The sequence below is a fragment of the Gigantopelta aegis genome, chromosome 1 (assembly GCF_016097555.1).
Source record: "Gigantopelta aegis isolate Gae_Host chromosome 1, Gae_host_genome, whole genome shotgun sequence".
Lineage (NCBI taxonomy): Eukaryota > Metazoa > Mollusca > Gastropoda > Neomphalida > Peltospiridae > Gigantopelta > Gigantopelta aegis.
The window spans coordinates 31,185,471-31,208,871 of record NC_054699.1 but is presented as its reverse complement, the minus strand read 5'-3'; the positions used below and the strand labels follow the sequence as shown (position 1 = coordinate 31,208,871).

The 23,401-nt window shown below is 40.4% G+C and overlaps 1 protein-coding gene across 1 annotated transcript in view; it reads left to right on the top strand.

Annotated features, from left to right (window-relative positions):
* Window positions 1-23,401, top strand: part of LOC121373700 (filamin-A-like) — a 45,670-nt gene that overhangs the window by 5,647 nt on the left and 16,622 nt on the right. The window contains exons 2-9 of the mRNA XM_041500433.1: window positions 10,204-10,399; window positions 13,828-13,893; window positions 14,549-14,762; window positions 16,741-16,852; window positions 17,386-17,573; window positions 19,522-19,677; window positions 20,119-20,253; window positions 22,753-22,882. Coding sequence (XP_041356367.1) covers window positions 10,204-10,399; window positions 13,828-13,893; window positions 14,549-14,762; window positions 16,741-16,852; window positions 17,386-17,573; window positions 19,522-19,677; window positions 20,119-20,253; window positions 22,753-22,882 — 1,197 coding nt within the window. The remainder of the gene's footprint in view (window positions 1-10,203; window positions 10,400-13,827; window positions 13,894-14,548; window positions 14,763-16,740; window positions 16,853-17,385; window positions 17,574-19,521; window positions 19,678-20,118; window positions 20,254-22,752; window positions 22,883-23,401) is intronic.

Sequence of the window (23,401 nt, the reverse complement as noted above, 5' to 3'; positions counted from 1 at the left end):
TATAACAAAACAGTTATGTGACATTTCTTCTTTTTTTTTTCAGATTTTTACTACCAACACAGATTTTGTAAGGAAATCGCATTTGATTTCTTTTATACACGAAACAAAACGAATCTCGCTGTATAAAAGGCTGTGGTATGCGCTGTTCTGTCTGTGGGAAAGTGTATATAAAATATTTTCGAAGGAAATATTTCATTCGAAACGTCTCCACCAAGTTAGTTTCTATACAGGGATATAAATGGGTATAACAATAGCCCTGCCTCCTAACGTCGTTTATTCGCGAAGCCCAGATTGTTGTTTTAGTGAAGTGTAACTATTTTTTAAACGCGCAACTTGACAGGAATTCCTGGCGTACTGGAGTACATTACTCACGGGACTTGCACGCTTCACGGTATCGCTCCGCGCTGAAATTCCCGTAGGGCCGTTCCACAAAGCTTTGTGATTATATCCAGTTCACGGGGTCGGGTGTGGTGTTGATACAATTCAATTATATATTTTTCATTATGTCACTGTTAATAATTACATTTTTAAAAGGACATTCCTGAGTTTGCTGCACTTTTTAAGATGTTATCGACTTTTTAACGGTTGTAATTACATATCAAGTATATTTTTCTGCATAAAATATTAGTGGTTGCATATTAAAAGTGTTTCTGATCGTTGTAATATTTGTACTAGGTTAAATTTCATCTTATTTCCTAAAATATTGTTTTTGTCGTACGTACGAAATTATTTGAATACAAAACCCAGTTTGGGCTTCTTACAAATATTAAGACGACCAGAAACACATTGAATATACAAACACTGATATTCTAAACAAGAAAATATATTTAATATGTAAGTATAATCGTAGAAATATTTTATTAGTCGGAAACATCTTACAATGCAGCAAACTCGGGAATGTCCCTTTAAAAAAAACCTATTATTATGTTTCATAAAATGTCATATTCTTTGCATATTCCTTATTCGTTGTTATGTGTTGGGTTTGTTTTTGGTGGGTTAGTGGATTTGAAAGGGTGAGACGAATTTGTGAATGGTATATGGGTTTGGGTTACACGCTACTGATATAATTGTTTTAATACATATATTTTATGAGTTGTTTCCACATTAGTATAGTCTGCGGGTAGAGAGTAATAAAACAGAATGGGGGTGGGGGGCGGAACATAGCCCAGTCGTAAAGCGCTCACCAGATGCGTGATCGGTCTAGACTCGATTCCGTCTTTTGGCCCATTGGGCTATTTCTCGTTATTGCCAGTGAACCAAAACTGGTATACCAAAGACCGTGGTAGGTACTATCCTGTCTGTGGGATGGTGAATATAAAGGATCCCTTGCTACTAATGGAAACATTTAGCCGGTTTCCTCACTAAGACTATATTTTAAAATTACCAACTGTTTGACATCCAATAGCCAATTCAAGGTGACCTAATGGTGAGGTTTAAATAAAAAAGAAAAACCTTTAATTTTAAAATAGAACCGCTCCGCCCCCTCCCTCGCCCCCACCCCCTTGCGACCGTCCCTATATTACTGGATATAATTTACAAGCTTCTTGACGGTTTTGTTTGCTTTTGAGAACAATTTATTTCCTCGAGATCAGTAGCGGGTCGAGTCCGTCGTGTTGTTTGTGTTTGAATACTGTTTGTATGTAGGTCACCGAAATTTATATGTTTACGTAAAACTAATATAACAATATATATATGTGTGTGTGTGTGTGCGTGTGTGTGTGTGTGTGTGTGTGTGTGTGTGTGTGTGTTTTGTTGTTGTTCTTGTTGTTTTTGGGGTAACAGCAGATCGAACAAAAATTTACTTTGACGTACCACTAATAGTATGCAAATTCCCACTTAATGTGCAGGTTTAGGCAAGTAAGTGTTGCAGATCTAAAATCTACACATATTTTTACATAAGAATCTTACATAAAAATGTTAAAACTTTCCTGACTCTCCGACATAGATAAATCGACCTGGCTTCTGGACTACAAAGTATAGGCATATTCCATTACCCCGTAACCCGTTGCGGTTCAGCACACACAGAAATTAACGACACCCCAGCACATATTGCGACATATTGTTATTTTGAGAGAAGAAACCCGTTACCGCCACATGAGTTACTCCTACCAAAAAGCAGCAAGAGATCTGTTAAATGCGTTTTCTTATATACAGTATGTACGAGTGGCTGGATACTTGTTGGAATGGGGGGGGGGGGACTTGGGTCCGTCGCTGGCGATCGATCCTACGGCTCTCTGTACCTCAGGTGAATACTGTAGCCCTGAGAGGGGGTGAGTCTAGTCGAAGTTTATAGGGGGGACGACAAATGCTCTCCCACAAAAGATTTTTTAACGGAAGGGGTTTTGACCCCGAGACCTCCTCCTGACCGCCGAGAACCCTCCCCCCCTCTCACCCTACCCTCCCGCACAAGCTCCTGAAACTAATTTTTTTCCCAAATATATTTTTGTGTACGTACGATTTTATCCGGAGCTAAACTCTAATTTGAGCTGGTACAGTCATTAGGAAAAGCAGTTTGGCACTGAATATACAGATATTGATATTGTAAACAAGAAAATAATGTTTATTTAATACACACATGTATAATTTTAGTCGTTAAAAAACTGTTAGTCGTAAAACATGGTAAATGGCAGAAAACTCAGGTCAGTCTTTTTGATATCCGCTCAAATACGCATTAATGTTTTGTGACAGAGTTTTCATTAGAATATCGGCATTGGCATCGGCATCGGCAAAAAAAAAGAAAACAAAAAAACAAACAAAAAACAAACAAAAAAACAAACCCCCAAAAAACAAACACACGCACAACACACACACACACACAAACACAAGTGTAAAATAGCAGACCATAAGACAAATCAATGCCGTCACATCCTGTAACACGATTTTTCAATCAGAAATGGTGACAAATAAAAAATAACGTCTGCATGATTAAACTGCAGCTAACGGTAAATTAATACTACTACATAAAGACCGTAATTAGCGGGAAGCATGGTGTGTGGGGCGCGGGAGGGGGGGGGGGGGGGCAGTTACACCTAAGACCAATACGGCCTTTCGGCGGCATTAGTCATTCGCATACGGTCTATTTGTCTACTGCATTATCTCCAGAGTATTCAGGTGATTACTGGGTCAAACTCCAGGGCGGTACTTAGCTGGGCGAAGAGGGTATGAGCAGGGGCTACCTACGGGAAATAATACGACAAATTGCCCTTTTTCAGTTAAAGGGCCATTCCTGAGTTTGCTGTATTTTCAAAGATGTTATCGACTAACAGAGACATTTTAACGATTGTAATTACATATCAAATATATTTTTCTGAACAATATATTAGTGGCTGTATATTAAACGTGTTTCTGGTCGTTCTAATATTTGTACTAGGTTAAATTTCATTTTATTTCCTAAAAATGTTTTTTTTTCGTACGTACGAAATTATTTGAAGACAAAACCCAGTTTGGGCTTCTTACAAATATTAAGATGACCAGAAACACATTGAATATACAGACACTGATATTCTAAACAAGAAAATATATTTAATATGTATGTTTAATCGTAGAAGTATTTTATTAGTCGGAAACATCTTATAATGCAGCAAACTCGGGAATGTCCCTTTAATTTTAAAAATGCCCTTTTTGTTTACATGGATAATTTTAAAGATTACTTCTTTTTTTCATCTTTTGGGGGCGGGACGTAGCCCAGTGGTAAAGCGCTCGCTCGATGCGCGGTCGGTCTGGGATCGATCCCCGTCGGTGGGCCCATTGGGCTATTTCTCGCTCCAGCCAGTGCACCACGACTGCTATATCAAAGGCCGTGGTATGCGTTATCCTGTCTGTGGGATGGTGCATATAAAAGATCCCTTGCTGCTAATCGAAAAAGAGTAGCCCATGAAGTGGCGACAGCGGGTTTCCACTCTCAATATCTGTGTGGTCCTTGACCATGTCCAACGCCATATAACCGTAAATAAAAAAATGTGTTGAGTGCGTTGTTAAATAAAAATATTTCCTTCCTTCCTTCCTTTTTCATCTTTTTTACTACTAGGATCGATCTCCGACGGTGGACCCATGAGGTTATTTCTCGTCTCAGCCAGTGCACCACGACTGGTATATCAAAGGTCGTGGTATGTGCTATCCTGTCTGTGGGTTGTTGCATATAAAAGACACCTTACTACTAATGAAAAAAAATGTAGCAGATTTTCTCTCTCTGACTGTCAAAATGACCATGTGTGTGACATCCAATAGCCGATAATGAATACATCATTGTGCTCTAGTGGTGTCGTTAAACAACAAAAAACCCTTGTTTACTATCTCCCCCAACCGCTAAGTTATTTAGGCAAGAGGCGACCCTGATAATAGCTCAGTGACAAGCTAATAGTTGAAAGATCAGCTCTGTATTTTCACTTCTAGTAATTCACGTCCAGTCATTCCTATTGTCACCCCATTTTTACATCAGCCCTAAGTATGTTCCAAGTTTGAGCTGGGGGTTTTCTAGGTGAGTCTGATAACGGGCACACGATAGCAAACAAATATTTGGTATGTTGATATGTACTCACTGCAATCATGACACGTGCGCGTGACAATACACTATGCACCCGAACTATTTGATAAACACCGAGAACACGTATGCTATGGCCCATTTTGTAATAAAGTTGAAGGGTTTTTTTTAACGACACCACTAGAGCACATTGATTAATTAATTAATCATCAGCTATTGGATGTCAAACATTTGGTTCGTAATAAACGACCAATGGGTCATTTTTTATGACAAAATGTGTCTTAACACACGTACTCGTTGTGTATCAATAGTTCGGGTACATTGCATACCCCCCCCCCCCCCCCCCCCCCAAAAAAAAAAAAAAAAGAAGAAGAAAAGATCAAGTTTGTTTTGTTTAACGTCACCACTAGAGCACATTGACTTATTAATCATCGGTTATTGCATGTCAATCATTTTGGTCCTTTTGACATATAATTTTAGAGGAAAAGCGCTAAATGTTTTCATTAGTAGTTAATGATGCACTTTCCCACGTGCAGGACAACACTTACCATGGCCTTTGATATACTAGACGTGGGGCACTGGTTAAGACGAGAAAAAATAAACAGTCAGAGACTAGGTACACCGATGAGATTCGATCCTACGACCTAAGCACTTCAGGCGAGCGCTCTACCGACTGAGTTGGATCCGGCCCCCACCGATGATGAAGGAGCGGGACGTAGCCCAGTGGTAAAGCGCTCGCGTGATGCGCGGTCGGTCTGGGGTCGATCCCCGTCGGTGGGCCCATTGGGCTATTTCTCGTTCCAGCCAGTGCACCACGACTGGTATATCAAAGGCCGTGGTATGTACTACCCTGTCTGTGGGATGGTGCATATAAAAGATCCCTTGCTACTAATCAAAAAGAGTAGCCCATGAAGTGGCGACAGCAAGTTTCCTCTCTCACTATCTGTGTGGTCCTTAACCATATGTCCGACGCCATATAACCGTAAATAAAAAAATGTGTTGAGTGCGTTGTTACATAAAAACATTTCCTTCCTTCCTTCTTCATCTTTTTTACTACTAGGATCGATCCCCGTCGGTAGGCCCATTGGGCTATTTCTCGTCCCAGCTAGTTCACCACGACTGGTATATCAAAGGCTGTGGTATGTGCAATTCTGTCTGTGGGATGGTGCCTATAAAAGATCCCTTGCTACTAATGAAAAAAAAATGTAGCGGGTTTCCTCTCCCTGACTGTCAAAATTACCATGTGTTTGACATCCAATAGCCGATGATGAATAAATCAATGTGCTCTAGTGGTGTCGTTAAACAACAAAAAAACCTTGTTTACTATCTCCCCCAACCGCTAAGTTATTTAGACAAGAGGCGACCCTCATAATAGCTAAGTGAGAAGCTAATGGTTGAAAGATCAGCTCTGTATTTTCACTTCTATAAGATATATAATAAAATTGTCTTTAAAACTATCTAAAAATCCCAACGTTTCGTTTAAAAACTTTAAACTTCCTCAGGGGAATAAAACACAAATTTTCACTTCTAGTAATTCACGTCCATCCATTCTTATTGCCACCCCAATGCAGCATTTTTACATCAGCCCTAATTATGTTCCACGTTTGATTGATTTCAACTTATTTTCGTGCTTATATCCAATTAAGGTTCAAGCACGCTGTCCTGGGCACACACCTCAGCTATCTGGGCTGCCTGTCCAAGACAGTGGGTTAGTTGTTAGTTTGTTTGTGGTTAGTGAGAGAAAAGAGGGTGTAGTGGCCATACACCTATCCATTGAGCCCTTAAGAACTCGCTCTGGGTTGGAGCCGGTACCGGGCTGCGAACCCTGTACCTACCAGCCTGTAGTCCGATAGCTTAACCACTGCGCCACCGAAGCCGGTTCCACGTTTGAGCTGTTTTTTCTAGGTGAGCCTGATAACGGGCACGCGAGAGCAAACAAATATTTGATATGTGGATATCGACTCACTGCAATCATGACACGTGCGCGTGACAGTACACTATGCACCCGAACTATTTGATAAACACCGAGAACACGTGTGCTAAGGCCCATTTTGTAATAAAGTTGAAGTTTGTTTTGTTTAACGACACCACTAGAGCACATTGATTAATTAATCATCAGCTATTGGATGTCAAACATTTGGTTCGTAATAAACGACCAATGGGTACCTATTTGTTTTATTAAAAAAACCGGGCCTAATTATATTACAGAATGGGTCGTTTTTTTATTACAAACCGGGCCTAATTATATTACAGAATGGGTCGTTTTTTATTACAAACCGGGCCTAATTATATTACAGAATGGGTCGTTTTTTATTACAAAATGGGCCTTAACACACGTACTCGTTGTGTATTAATAGTTCGGGTATATTGCGTACCACCCCCCCCCCCCCCCCAAAAAAAGAAAGAAAAAAAGAAAGAAAAAATCAAGTTTGTTTTCTTTAACGTCACCACTAGAGCACATTGACTTATTAATCATTGGTTATTGCATGTCAATCATTTGGTCCTTTTGACATATAGTTTTGGAGGAAAAGCGCTAAATCTTTTCATTAGTAGTTAATGATGCACTTTCCCACGTGCAGGACAACACTTACCATGGCCTTTGATGTACTAGACGTGGGGCACTGGTTAAGGCGAGAAAAAATAAACAGTCAGAGAATAGCTACACCGATGAGATTCGATCCTACAACCTAAGCACTTCAGGCGAGCGCTCTACCGATGATAAAGGGGCGCGGTCGGTCTTGGATCGATCCCCGTCGGTGGGCCCATTGGGCTATTTCTCGTTCCAGCCAGTGCACCACGACTGGTATATCAAAGGCCGTGGTATGTACTACCCTGTCTGTGGGATGGTGCATATAAAAGATCCCCTGCTGCTAATCAAAAAGAGTAGCCCATGAAGTGGCGACAGCGGGTTTCCTCTCTCAATATCTGTGTGGTCCTTAACCATGTGTCCGACGCAATATAACCGTAAATAAAATGTGCTGAGTGCGTCGTTAAATAAAAAATTTCCTTCTTCCGCTGATGATGATACCAAAGATAGTAAATGAAAGGAAAAAATATTATTTGTTTTAAGACACCTCAGTATATTTTAAACTATGGCTATTAGGCCTCTAACCTAGTATGGTTATTTCGCACTTAGTGAAGATATAGAGAGAGGAAGCCCGTTGCCGCGACGTACGCTACTCCTATAGAATAAACAGGAAGGGGTCATTTTTGTTTTATATATACTCTTCAAAAAAAGTAGGGGGACTCTAATAAGAATTTATAATTGCCAAAATTGTAAGGTATATTAGCTGTGGGGAATGGTTATATGATAATAGTGAATTAACTGGGCAAACATTACAACCGGTAGTTCAGTATTACAGTAGGTTTTATGACCACCAAAGATCGTAAAGGACGATTGGGGTCAGAAGTGAAATTTGAAAGTTCATGTTATTTTATCAGTAAATCGCAAATTCAAACAATAAAAATGACTGAAAACAAAACAATAACAACTGTATGATCAACAGAATGAAAAAGATTGACAGAAATAATGTTCCACAGTGATTAATGGACCTTCCTGGAAATTGTCAAAATCGAGAATGACACCCCACACATGTGTACGGGGCAAGTGCGTGATGCATGTGCAAACTATGGAATGTGTTTCGGTGTGTTGATAAAAAGGCCTGAACGTTCTTTACTAGGATGTCTAATAGTTGATATTAATATTTCAGGTTCCCCTACTTTTTTTGAAGAGCTATTCGATATAAGGATCTTTCCCACAGACAGGATAATACATACCAAGGCATTTGATTTACCGGTCGTGGGGCATTGGTTAGGATTGAGGAAATGAAAAAAAAAAAGTTGTATTTGTTTAACGACACCACTAAAGCACATTGATTTATTAATCATCGGCTATTGGATGTCAAACATTTGGTAATTTTGACATGTGGTCTTAGAGAAGAAACCCGCTGCGGTTGTTTTCATTAATAGCAAGGGATCTTTTATATGCACCATCCCTCAGACAGGATAGCACATACCACGGCCTTAGATATACCAGTCGTTGTGCACTGGCTGGAATGAGAAATAGTTATATGTGCCCACCGACGGGGGTCGATCCCAAACCAACCGCGGATCAAGCGATCGTTTTACCACTGAGATACGTCCCGCCCCCTGGGGGAATGAGTCCGTAGAGGACCATTGATCCTGCGACCCATCGCATCTCAAAGAGCTACACTCAAAGGCTGGTAGGTACTAGATTCGGATCCCAGTCGAGGCATGGTATTTTTATTTACTCCAAATCCTGAGTGAGTGCTCCGCAAGGCTCATTGGGTAGGTGTAAACCACTTGCACCGACCAGTGATCCATAACTGGTTCAACAAAGGCCATGGTTTGTGCTATCCTGCCTGTGGGAAGCGCAAATAAAAGATCCCTTGCTGCTAATCGGAAAGAGTAGCCCATGTGGTGTCAACAGCGGGTTTCCTCTCAAAATATGTGTGGTCCTTAACCATATATCTGACGCCATATAACCGTAAATAAAATGTGTTGAGTGCGTCGTTAAATAAAAAAATTCTTTCTTTCTCAAGAGCTACACTAAGCCCTCCCTGTCCTCTCCCTAACCTTCCATCCCAAGATAGGAAGAAGTTTATTTTGTTTAACGACAACACTAGAGCACATTCATTTATTAATCATCGGCTATTTGATGTCAAACATTTGTACAATGTTTCATTAGTAGCAAGGGATCTTTTATATGCACCAGTCCACAGACATACCACGGCCTTTGATATACCAGTCGTTGGGGACTGGCTGGAACGGAAAATAGTCAAATGTGCCCAGCGACGGGGATCGATCCCAGACCGACTGCGCACCAAGCGAGTGCTTTACCACTGGGCTACGTCCCGCCCCTTCCAAGTTAGGAAATTCAAATACGAAAAAAAGATAATGATGATAATAATAATAATAATAATAAGAGACGATGATGAATGACTTTGGGTGACCCAAATAAATCGCTTTTTACCCCTTCATCCGACATTTGATATTTGTTATATAATCATAAAAGATTTCTGAACAATTTTCATTATTTTCGAAAATGCATAATAAAACAAATGTCTTCAACAGGGCAGAACCTAGTCTAAAATAACTGCGATGGGTAGGTGTAGTAATATATAAAATGAGTTTCGCCATTTAGACAAAAGAAAATTTCCTAATCAAAAGAACACTTCCGTATTTTCTGTATTTGTATGGGGTTTTTTGTTTGTTTTTTGGGAGGTGGGGGGGTGGGGCAGCTTCCGCACCCACTCACCCACTAATTACAATCTTGCTCAACACTCCACTTCTCGAAAGCCATCTTTCGATCTTAGAGAGGGGTCAAGGTGGACCTGCCCCCTACCCCGAAAATAAAATAAAATAAAGTGCCCCTTTTTTCAACGTCCCGGATCAGGTCCCGGATCACGCCCCTGGCTATGCTCGAAACCTTTGTTGTATATGAGCATGACAAAATGTTCAACAATCTGTTTACAATAGACGTGCCTTTTTCAGGGAGTTGGTCCATATGCCCTTTTACACTTAGTCCCCTCCCTAAAATATTGCTAAGGTCTCTCCTTGCCCGATCTCTACATCGATCGACAATCGCCGTACCTTGACCACAGATCCATCATCAAACTATCAATGTAGGAAATCTGGATTTCGGTGTCACATTCAGATTAAGTCTAAAAACGTTTTGTTTTGTTTTGTTTATTTGTTACTAGGCAACGAGGACGTCGTCAATGGAAACCTGAAGCTGGTGCTGGGTCTGCTATGGCACCTGATTCTGAGGTACCAGATCAGCTCGAGCAAGTCAAAGGCGCCGCCGAAGAAGCTGATGCTGGCGTGGTTCCAGTCCGTTCTGCCAGACATGGAGATCTCGAACTTCACGGAGGCCTGGTCCACTGGGATCGCTTTACAGTGAGCATGTTATCTTTACTGTTTAACGACACCACTGGAGTTCATTGGTTAATTAATCATCGGCTATTGGATATTGAACATTTGGTAATTCTGATTCGTAGTCATCAGAGGAAAAGTAAAAAGTAAAGATTGTTTTAGGCCTATTTAACGCCGCCACTAGAGCACGTTGATTTTTTAATCTTATCATCGGCTATTGGACGTCAAACATGGTCATTCTGACACTGTTGTTTTTTTAGACGAAACCCGCTGTCGCCACATAGGCTACTCTTTTACGACAGGCAGCAAGGAATCTTTTATTTGCGCTTCCCACAGGCAGGATAGCACAAACCATGACCTTTGTTGAACCTGTTATGGATCACTGGTCAGTGCAAGTGGTTTACACCTACCCATTGAGCCTTGCGGAGCACTCACTCAGGGTTTGGAGTCGGTATCTGGATTAAAAATTCCATGCCTCGGCTGGGATCCGAACCCAGTACCTACCAGCCTGTAGTCCGATGGCTTAACCACTGTGCCACCGAGGCCGGTAGTTGTCATCAGAGGAAACCCGCTACAATTTTCCTAATGCAGCAAGGGATCTTTTATATACACTTTCCCACAGACAGGAACGCACATACCACTGCCTTTGACCAGTTGTGGTGTACTGGTTGGAACGAGAAAAAACACACAATCAGTTGAATGGATCCACTGAGGTGGTTCGATCTTGCGACGCAAGCACTTCAGGCGAGCATCTTATCTTTCTGTTTATAGTCCGTTTAAATTATATGAAGAGTCAGGTGCGGAACGTAGCCCAGTGGTAAAGCGCTCGCTTGATGCGCGGTCGGTTTGCGATTGATCCCCGTCTGTGGGCCCATTGGTTTTTTCTCTTTCAAGCTTGTGCACTACGACTAGTATATCAAAGGTCGTGGTATGTGCTATTCTGTCTATGGGATGGGGAATATAACAGATCCTATGCTACTAATGGAAAAGTGTAGCAAGTTTCCTCTATGACTGTGTCAAAATTACCAACTGTTTGACATCCAATAGCCGATGATTAATAAATCAATGTGCTCTAGTGGTATCGTTAAACAAAACACACTTTTGAATGGAGGCCTGGCTTCAATAGAAAGTTAAAAGTTTGTTTTGTTTAACGACAACACTAGAGTACATTGATTTATTAATCATCGGCTAGTGGATGTCCAACATTTGGTAATTCTGATATATAGTCTTGGAGGTGAAATGGTGAAACCCGCTACATTTTTACATTAGTAACAAGGGATCTTTTATATGTCCCATCCTAGAGACAGGATAGCACAATGTACTCACCGACGGGGATCCATCCTAGCCCGACCGCGCATCTAGCGAACGCTTTACTACTGGACTACGTCCTACCCCGCAAAAAAGAAAGGATGAATTAGCATATAACTATATACTATATAATGCCAAAACTATACCAACTGTTATTACATTTATTTATTTTTTACAAACAGACACAAAAATATCAAGTAAATAAAATAGTTTCTTAACGAATCAATTTTAATGGATTAAATTTCATTTTTAATACAGGGGTGAACACACCATGTTAGAACAGCTTTACGCGCATTTGTACGTGCATTGTTACTGAAGTAATCGATTAACGTTGTAGAGAGATAGCTTGGCTGTTCCATCAGTTTGCTACAAACCCGTATCAAAAGAAAGAAATATTTTATTTAACGACGCACTCAACACATTTTATTTACGGTTATATGGCGTCAGACACATGGTTAAGGGCCACACAGATATGGAGAGAGGAAACCCGCTGTCGCCATTCCATGGGATACTCTTTTTGATTAGCAGCAAGGTATCTTTTATATGCACCATCCCACAGTCAGTGTAGTACATACCACGGCCTTTGATATACCATTCGTGGTACACTGGCTGGAACAAGAAATAGCCCAATTGTATCAAGAGAAGATTTAACATAATATGTGAAACAATGTTATTTGAGTTGGTGTGGGTTTAAAACTTTAGGGACGGTCCATAAATGTCAATGGTTTTTATAATCCTAACAATGTTAGGATAGGGTTTGACCCCCTCCCCCCCCCCCCCCCCCCCAATCCTAACATAAAAGCATTGATATAATGTGTACGAAACATTGACCTTCGATGGACCGATGTTTTACCTGAAAAGCAATCCGAACATGGCTTTTACCCCCCCCCCCCCCCCCCCCCCCCCTTCCGAACATTGTTCGGATTGTGAAGCACATCGATATTTATGGACCGTCCCTTATGGGCCAAATTTACAAAGGTTGTTTATGACTTAAACGCTTGTAACTACATGTACATACATTTACAATGCTTAAACACATGCGTTTAAGAAGAACAGGCTTCGTAAATTCGGCCTTATTTGGGGTTTTTTAAAATGATAAAATAAATATAAATGTTTTATTTAACGACGCACTCAACACATTTTATTTATGGTTATATGGCATCGGACATATGGTTAATGACCACACAGATATTGAGAGAGGAAACCCGCTGTCGCCACTTCATGGGCTACTCTTTTCGATTAGCAGCAAGGGATCTTTTATATGCACCATCCCACACAGGATAACACATACCACGGCCTTTGATATACCAGTCGTGGTGCACTGGCTGGGGCGAGAAATAGCCCAATGGGCCCACCGACGGGGATCGATCCCAGACCGACCGCGCATCAAGCGAACGCTTTACCACTGGGCTACGTCCCGCCCCTTTAAAATGAATTTTATCTTTATTCATTAAATAGTGACATGCCAATGTATATGTTCCCTTTTGAGGTAAACGTTCTATGATTGGTAAGGTGCAGCTTAGTGGTAGAGCAATCGGTCACAGGGTCCATCGCGGTGATATTAAAACGGACACCGTCCTTCCTTCCGTCCGTCCGTCTGTCCGTCCGTCAGTCCATTCGGTAATGTTTGCTGAGCACAGCCCCAAAACCCTTCAAGATAATTAATGAAACTTTGCGGTGTGATTTAGCTCAGTCGGTAGAGCGCGCACCTGAGGTGGGGCCATTCTCTGATCGAGGGTTTTTCCCATTCCAGCTAGTGCACTAAACATAACAAACGTTTCCCCCTAAACACATCTAATTTGTCATCGCATCTAACCATCCGTGTTTCATTGCAATCCATGTCTACACGTCTTCTTCACCATGACAACTTGACGATTATCTAGGAGGTTTATCTAACAACTCCTATTTAAATCAAGTAACAAGGAAGAAGTCCAATTGTCTTGGTATGACGTATCCGGTTCGTGGTTAAGTCGACGTACTTTTTCAGCGACATCAATCCGTGGTATATTTTAGTGTATTATTAATTTTTATTGTTGCTGTTGATTTTGTTATTATTGTGGAGGGTTGGGTCATATACACCTTTTACAAATAGTCATTCTCTTATTTGGTTTGATAAAATAAATTATTACGATGTCTTGTTACAGTGCGCTCATTGATTACTGCAAGCCCGGCACTTCGCCAAACTGGCGGAAACTTGATCCGAGAAACAGGTACGTAAACGTAATATATAATATTTTCTCTCTATCTATCTCTCTCCCTCTTTCTTCCTATCTCTCTCTCTCTCTCTCTCTCTCTCTCTCTCTCTCTCTTTCTTCCTATCTCTTTCTTTCTCTCTGTCCCTCTATCTCTCTTCGCTTCTCTCTCTCTTCCTCTTTTTTCTGTCTCTCTCAGTCTGTCTCTCTCTCTGTCTCTTTCTCTGTCGCTCTTCTTTCTTTATCTTTTATTCTTTCCCCAATTATCTCATCCACTCACTCAATTTCTTACTCTCTCCCGTGTCCTTCCTCTCTTTTTCTCTCTCTCTTATTTCTCTCTCTCTCTCCCCCTTTCTTCCTCTCTTTCTTCCTATCTTTCTTTCTGTCTCTTTCTCTCTATCTCTTCACTTCTCTCTCTCTTCCTTTCTCTTGTTCTGTCTTTCTCCCTCTCCCTGTCTCTCTCTGTGTCTCTCTCTCTTTCCGTCTTCTTTCTTTATCTTTTATTCTCTCCCCAATTCTCATCTACTCACTCAATTTCTTACTCTCTCCCGTGTCCGTCCTTCCTCCCTCCCTCCCTCCCTCCCTCCTCTCTCTCTCTCTCTCTCTCTCTCTCTCTCTCTCTCTCTCTCTCTCTCTCTCTCTCTTAAAATATCTTTATCCACATTACCTGCAGGATTGATAACTGTCGTCAAGCGATGCAGTTGGCCAAGACACACCTCAACATCCCTATAGTGATCACCCCCGAGGATTTCGCCAGTAAGTCCTTGGACCAGTTATCGGCCATGACGTACCTCTCCTACTTCATCAAGAAGGACTCCCCTGGTTACTACGCGACCCTCAACTGGGTGTGTCGTCTGCTACGCACCACCACGATCAGCAACCTGTCGGTGAGCCAGTCTAGTGGCTTTAATCAGTGTGATAAACTCAAAACAAAATATACGCAAATTAAGGATTGCATTTTCTGGACGGTGGGGGGAGGGGAGGGGGCAAGCGCGTGTGCGGGGGAGTGGGTTCTCGGACAAAAACAGAGATGTAATGTGGGATTGAATATCAGTACTGTTGGATTATCTACAAATAACACGGTTAACTTCTTAATATTGTTAATGGGAGTTTTAGTTACTATTTATGTTAACTGGTCACCCCCAGCCCTCCCCTTAATGATATGCAGGGGAAGGCTGGAGGTAATTCCATGTAATGCGGGGTGGGGTGTAGCCCAGTGGTAAAGCGCTCGCTTGATGCGCGGTCAGTCGATCCCCGTCGATGGACCATTGGGTTATTTCTCGTTCCAGCCAGTGCACCACGACTGGTATATCAAAGGCTGTGGTCTGTGAGATGGTGCATATAAAAAATCCCTTGCTACTAATGTCAAAATAACCAAATGTTTGACATCCAATAGCCGATGATTAATAAATCAATATCCCCTAGTGGTGTCGTTAAACAAAACAAAATGGTCGCAAGCTATTTTGTCTAAAATACACCTTTTGTTTTCCTAAATCTGATTACACAGAGGTTTAGTTTGATTATTATCAAGTACAGTCATGACATTAAACTTAAATGCTGTTAACCAGTGCCAACGTTACACGAAGAAAGCCATCGCCTCTATGCAAAACGAACCTCAATCTAATTAAAAGTATCTCCTCAATTACATGTGGATCTAACAGCAGCCAGTTGGAGCTCATGTCCACCAATCAAAACCTTACTTGCAGAATCATGCCAGTGATTTAAAAATAATTTGAAAATATTCCGAATTATCCCGAGGGTATACGACATGTTTCGTGTGAATTACGAATGCCTTAAAACATGTTTTATTTTATAAAATAAATAATTTGTAATGTAAAACTGAAGACTGATTTAGTTGGGGGTTTTATAAATAAATAAATAATTTTTAATGTAAAATTGAAGACTGATAACCCATCCCGTACGTATTGGTATGGTTCGCTGTACTGATTCCACTAAAATAGACTCGCCCGATATTTTTAGAATTTGTATACTCCCAAATAATGTTATAAAAGGCGAAGTGTGATTGGTCAATATTTAAATTATTATTTACAGACGAAATGTTACCTGGACATTGGAGACTACGCAGTGTTGTTAGCAATCTGATTAAAATTAGTTCTACTGGTCTAAATAAGGCATTCGTAATTCACATGAAACATATCGTATACCTTCAGGATAATTCGGAATATTTTCAAATTATTTTCAAATCACTGGCATGATTCTGCAAGTATGGTTTTGATTGGTGGACATGAGCTCCAACTGGCTGTTGTTAGATACACATGTAATAGTGGAGCTAATTTTAATTAGATTGAACGAACCTGCGTTGTACTTTACTGTGGTGACGTGGAGCAAAGTGTGTGTCCACGTGACACGTATGTAAGTTTAATGTCATGACTGGACTCGAGAATTGGTTGTCGACGATTGCCCAAGCATTACATAAGAGTTTCCTCTAGCGCTTTCCTACATATTAATATCAATAAGGGGAGGCTGGAGGTGACTCGAGCTATATACGTATGTGTGTCCCCTTATTTATGTATGATTCTATAATATTAGTGGTATAATGTTGTTAGTAGTGTAACGATTCTAGTCTTATTGTTGGGTTTGTTTGTGCTCTTTTTTTTCTTTTTTTTTTTTCTTTTCTGTTTTTTTATTTTTTTTTTTTTTTTTGGGGGGGGGGGGGTAATTTACTGGTATAAAATATTTTGTTTAACGACACAACTGCAGCACATTCATTTACTAATCATCGGCTAAAACACAACATAAACACATGTTATGTGTATACATGAACACACAAACACGCGCACACAGTTTACACGATCGTTTTGTGCATGTATGGGTATACTTAAAACTTATGTTTGTTTTTCTTAGACCGACTGGAATGATGGCGTCTTCCTGTGTTCTGTCGTCAACGCACTGGGTGGAGAAGTGCCCGGATGGCCAGACATCGATAAAAATGATCACGTTGGAACTTGTCAAAAAGGTAATGGATATGGATGGATGGATGGATGGATGAGTAGTTCTTTGGTTGGACGGATGGATGGACGAATGGATAGATGGATGGATATATAATTTGATGGATGAGTGGATGAATGAATAGCTTGGTGAATTGGATGGATGGATGGATGGATATTTTGATGGATGAGTGGATGAATGAATACGTTGGTGAATTGATGGATGGGTGGGTGGATGGATGGATGGATGGATGGGTGGAAGGATGGATGGATGGATGGGTGGTGTTTGGATGGATGGTTGGATGGATGGATGGGTGGATGGATAGTTTGATGGATGGGTGGGTGGATGAATGAATAGGTTGGTGAATGGATGGATGGATGGATGGATGGATGGAATAGTGGAAGAGTAGAAAAATGAGTGAAAGGATGTATAGACGGACGGACGGGGGTGTCATATGTATACATGTTATTTCGCTATGTCTCTACCTCTAATTTTTTAAAAGGCTTTCTCGAAAGTCAACGAAACTATATTAAACGACCCAATACTTTAATGTAATTGTAGGTATAGATGGAGGGAAGACCCTCGGTGTGGAACCGACCCTGACGGCCCAGGACATGGCGGATCCAGAGGTGGACCATTTGGCCATAATGGCTTACCTTAGCAAATTCCGCAAGATTACTCCCAAAAAATCAAAAGCAGAGAAGCTGGTCATAAAATGTACTCTAAATCGAGTCAGAGAAGGGAACCAGGTAATATAATAGATAACATTCTCGTTTTTCATTGGGTATCTTTTTAACTGGCGGGATGTAGTCCATCAGGGGCAGATTATGGGGGGTGTTTCCCAGCTGCACGGAAGCCCCCCCCCCCCCCCCGCTAAAAAAAAAACGTAGATCTGAATTGATGTCCACGTAAAATTTATAATTTCAAATTATAAACATTTACATATTGTGTCGGACTCCCCCCCCCCCCCCCCCCCCCCCATCTAAAGCATAATCCGCCCCTGCCCAGTGGTAAATTGCACGCCTGATGCGCAGTTGTAAAATTGATTGTTTCCATGAACATGCTCCTTTAAAATTAAATTCCAATGTTTCACCGTGGCCAGCTATATATGTTTAAAATTGACGTTTATCTTTTTTATTTCTTCCATTATTTGCAGTAATTAACGTGTAGATGGAGGGACCGATGTCCGTGACTAAATTATATGCGACTATTGTTCAGTAAATACTGAACTGAATATTAATATTGGAGTTATTTTATTAAAAAATAATAATAGTAACTGAAGTATTTCTAGCTAATGTCCTCTGTTTTGCGAACGCAAATGCATGAGGTAAACTACTTCCCGTTTGCTGTAAAGGTCTCACTACACAGATCACTTTCGGTTGAGAGTTCATTGATGACAGTCCACTATAGTTTCTAATTGTGACACCTGTTATGGTTCACATATTCACTTCTTGAAAATGGTGAAGAATTAAAGAAAGAAATGTTTTATTTAACGACGCACTCAACACATTTTATTTACGGTTATATGGCGTCAGACATATGGTTAAGTACCACACAGATTTTGAGAGGAAACCCGCTGTCGCCACTATATGGGCTACTCTTCCGATTAGCAGCAAGGGATCTTTTATTTGCGCTTTCCACAGGCAGGATAGCACAAACCATGGCCTTTGTTGAACCAGTTATGGATCACTGGTCGATGCAAGTGGTTTACACCTACCCATTGAGCCTTGCGGAGCACTCACTCAGGGTTTGGAGTCGGTATCTGGATTAAAAATCCCATGCCTCGAATGGGATCCGAACCCAGTACCTACCAGCCTGTAGACCGATGGTCTACCACGACGCCACCGAGGCCGGTCTTTCGGTTGAGAGTTCATTGATGACAGTCCACTATAGTTCCTAATTGTGACACCTGTTATGGTTCACATATTCACTTCTAGAAAATGGTGAAGAATTAACGAAAGAAATGTTTTATTTAACGACGCACTCAACACATTTTATTTACGGTTATATGGGGTCAGACACATAGTTTTAAGGACCACACAGATTTTGAGAGGAAACCCACTGTCGCCACTACATGGGCTACTCTTTCCGATTAGCAGCAAGGGATCTTTTATTTGCGCTTCCCACAGGCAGGATAGCACAAACCATGGCCTTTGTTGAACCAGTTATGGATCACTGGTCGGTGCAAGTTGTTTACACCTACCCAGTGAGCCTTACGGAGCACTCACTCGGGGTTTGGAGTCGGTATCTGGATTAAAAATCCCATGCCTCGACTGGGATCCGAACCCAGTACCTACCAGCCTGTAGACCGATGGCCTAACCACGACGCCACCGAGGCCGGTGGTGAAGAATTAAAACAATATGTATGTTTAATGGTAAGCCTTTTTGCTGTGTTTTACCCATGTTATTTTGTAATATTGTGCATCGACCTTTTGGGACATGGGTGTACAGCGCAAGAGACAGCCGGGGTGAATCGTTTAATGAACCACCTGTTCGGACCGGTACTACAGCCAGATGCGGTCATATAGCAAAAAACTGAGACGGAAATGTTCTCAATTTTGGAGTGAAAATAAATGCTTATGTAATGTATGTTCGCAATGGTGTATGTTGTTTGTGCCAATGAGAACCCGTTCTATGGGCAATCTTCGTTGGACGAAATTGGAATCTAATCATTTTATGTTTCTACGTTATTTTCAGACTACCTTTTCCTTAGATATCGTGGATGCTGACGTCATGAAGAGTAAAACGGAAGTGAAATTACAGGGTCCCAACTCTCCGGTTCCTTGCGATGTTAAGTGGGGTGAAAAGAGAGCAACGTGTTCATTTGTACCAAACCAAACCGGTCAATATACGGTAGGTTTGTGTAGTCGTACGTCTGCGTTCTTAGATACTGGTGTGTGTCTTGGTATGTGTGTACGTTTAGCTGTATGCATGAATGCACGTATGAATTTGTGTATGCGTGCGGTCCTGTGCGTGCTGCGTCTCGGTGTCTCATTCTTTCTGTCTTTCAGAGTCATTCTCTCTTTCCCTCACTCTCTGTATGACTGTGTCACTGTCTGTCTGCCTGTGTGTGTGTGTGTGTGTGTGTGTGTGTGTGTGTGTGTGTATGTGTGTCTCTCTCTCTCTCTCTCTCTCTCTCTCTCTCTTCTCTCTCTCTCTCTCTCTCTCTCTCTCTCTCTCTCTCTCTCTCTCTCTCTCTCTCTCTCTCTCATTACGTACACTCTTCCTCTCTTTCTCACATTATGTCTTTGATTTTGGTGTTATTTCTAAGTGATGATAACTTTTATTTCACAGCTCCATGTAAAGTATGATGGAGAAGAACTTGTGGGAAGTCCTGTTACGTTTATGGTAATTCCGGATGTGTCAAAGGTCAAACTGCTTTCTCTGGCCTCTGCAAAGTTTGCTACTGGACAAAAAGTGGACATTAAGGTATACTTCGTACTATACTACTTTGTTATTTATCTTTACGTTATACTCATTAAATTACAAAGGTTAATACGTGACACAATCTAACCATTATGGCATCAAACACATTCAAATCAATATGGAAAGTTAAAATTTGCTATGTTTAACGACACCACTAGATCACATTGATTTATTAATCATCAGCTATTGGATGTCAAACATTTAGTAATTTTTATATATAGTCTTAGCGAGGAAACCCACTACATTTTTCTATTAGTAGCAAGGGATCTTTTATATGCACCATCCCACACATAACACATACCACGGCCTTTGATTTATCAGTTGTGGTGCACTGGCTGGAACAAGAAATAGCCCAATGGGCCCACTGACGGGGATAGATCCTAAACCTACCGCGCATCAGGCGGATGCTTTACCAACGGGCAATGTCCCGCCCCATATCACTATGGAGTCACACAATCTAACCATTATGACGTCAAACATTATCAAATTATTATGGCGTCACAAAATTTAACCATCATTGGGTCACACAATCTGTTGTTGATACAGGGCCCGTGCTTATAAAACTTAAAGTCTAGACTTTAATAAAGTCCAGACTTTAACGTAATGCTATTTGAATGGCGTTGCCATGACGTTAAAGCCGCACACCCTAGTTCCATCCAGCGAAAATAAATTATAATTTGGTTAATCTACAAACCTGTATCACACTTAGATCACGTTTTTATCAAATGGAGTGAAAAAGCAGGTTTTATATCGATAAATACCATGGGAATCCCCATGTCCCAATTGCTTGAAATAATTTTGAAAGTTAGTATTCTGATGTCACCGGTAGATGTCGCTCGAAGCACAACAATGCCTACGTCACGACACATTTCACAGACTTGGGGTGCGTTCGTTTCACCTCTCCTGGACATGTTCCAACTGTTCTGTCCTGGTTGTATCCCCTCTCCAGATATCGTAAGATTTAGCAAAATTATTGGTTTTAAGGGTTTGTAACGTTTTGTATTGAGACACTTACTTGTCTGAACTTTATTGTTACTGAAAATGTTCACGAACTGTGAAGAAAAATCTCACAAATGAAGAACAACAAATCGGATGTTGATTGCGCGAACCGTGCACGAGAAAACAAACCGAACCAAAATGATAACGGTCACGTGATATACCAACGTCTGTGACATTGAAATGGAAATATCCCCTCTAAAAATAGATTGGACCTCGCTTGCTTAACGGTTTTTTCTCGACAACACGTCTTGTGAAAAAATTCAAAAAATGCATTTCGTGGTTTTACAAACATCAGGATTACCAAAAAGCACTTCAGGTGAATGGAAATGTGTATTCTAAATAATAAAATGTAAGTAAAGTGCAATTTTATTTGTGAAAAATGGGGTTTAATAGCGAAAAACAATGCCGTAATGGTTAACAAATAAACGTAACTAGGGTGTGTCCCTTTAAGGTTTATAAGCACGGGGCCAGATCCTTATACAACAATGTGAACAATCGGGGATTGATTTTATTTACTTGTTGATTACTTCATAGCATATAGATACGAAACACATGGTATCCCTGTGAACTGAATACCCAGAACAGCGTGCATGAACCCTAGTTGATAAAACTCAAATATAGTTATGTAATCAGTGTAATCTCATTGAAAATGAATATCATCACATCATAATATGCGTCAAATATAATACTCCACGCTTTAAACTGTATGAATATTTATCTTTACATAATAACACATTTAAAATGATGTCTCTGCATAACAAATTTATATTTATTTTGCAAAACCAGGATCCTGCTTGTGCCAGGGATGTCAATCTTCCGCGGATTTGCGGTTTTCCGACTTTTTTGTGGTCATTTGAACCTTTTTTTTTTTTAAATCATTGCATTTTTGAGATAAGACTTGGAGGGAATTTAAAATGGTTTTAAAATAAATATAACTACCAAAGCTATGCCCAAATTTCTGTTCATTTAATTTACAACTGTAAAACAAGTATCTTTTAAAGACAAATAAGTGTACAGTTTTAGAGAACAACTCATAATTACAGTATTAAAAGTTTCTCGGGGGTCTTACAGCGCCTCCCTGGACCCACAGCTGGATTATTACGGATTTCTTTTCACACTGCGCTCAAATTTTTTTTTTTCGCTTCACTCGATTTCAGACTTGTTTTTCAATTTTCTGTTGACATCCCTGTTGTGCAGGTGCAGTGTGTAAACGTGTATATAATTATACGTGTATTAAGCTATAATTAGTTTAGTATCCTGTCCGTGAAATGATTGTACAACTATTACATGTTGAGCATTCAGTTCCAAATGTATAATGTTTATATGCAAATAAAGTGTATCTTACCTTATCTAATTTGTTCATCGTGTTCTGTTGTTAAAAATATGCCTTCGATATATGTATGCTATATCTAGGCGTCTGAAGGCGGTTTCAGGTATACCTGAAATATGCTTAGAACCGTTTCAAATGAAAATAAAATGATTTGATCAATGTTCTAACATCAGGTGGACGTATCTGGTGTCTCCATGGGAGAAACAAAGATGGAAGTAACGCCACCTAGTGGACAGGTTCGACTACTACAATGTGAAAGGGATCACGACTTAATAAGAGCATCTTTCCATCCAGACTTAGAAGGTTAGTTCCACGTTTCTCGCCATGATATGTATACAAATGTATCTCGAGTTTTTCATGTTTTAACTCCTAAATTTAAATATTATATCACGTATTTTTCATGTTATACACCTTAGTATGGTACAAAATATATCAATGTTTTTTTCATGTTGCACGCCTTCGTATTGTATATAGTAAATATATAATACGAGTGCTTTATATTGCACGCCGAGTTGTGATATATAAATAATATTTATGTCATGAATATCTCATGTTACATGTCTAGGTATGGTATATAAATAATACAACACGAGTGTTTCATGATCCACGCGTCGGTGTGGTATAAAAATAATATATTACTAGTTATCCATGTTACAGGCTTCTGTATGGTATATACACAATATATCACGAGTTTTTAATGTAATACAGTTTTGTTATCTCACGAGTTTAATGTTACATGCTTTGGTATGGCATATTGCCTATATACGGCACTACAGTACCGGCATATGGTGGTTATTTTAATGAGTTTATTATGATATTTGA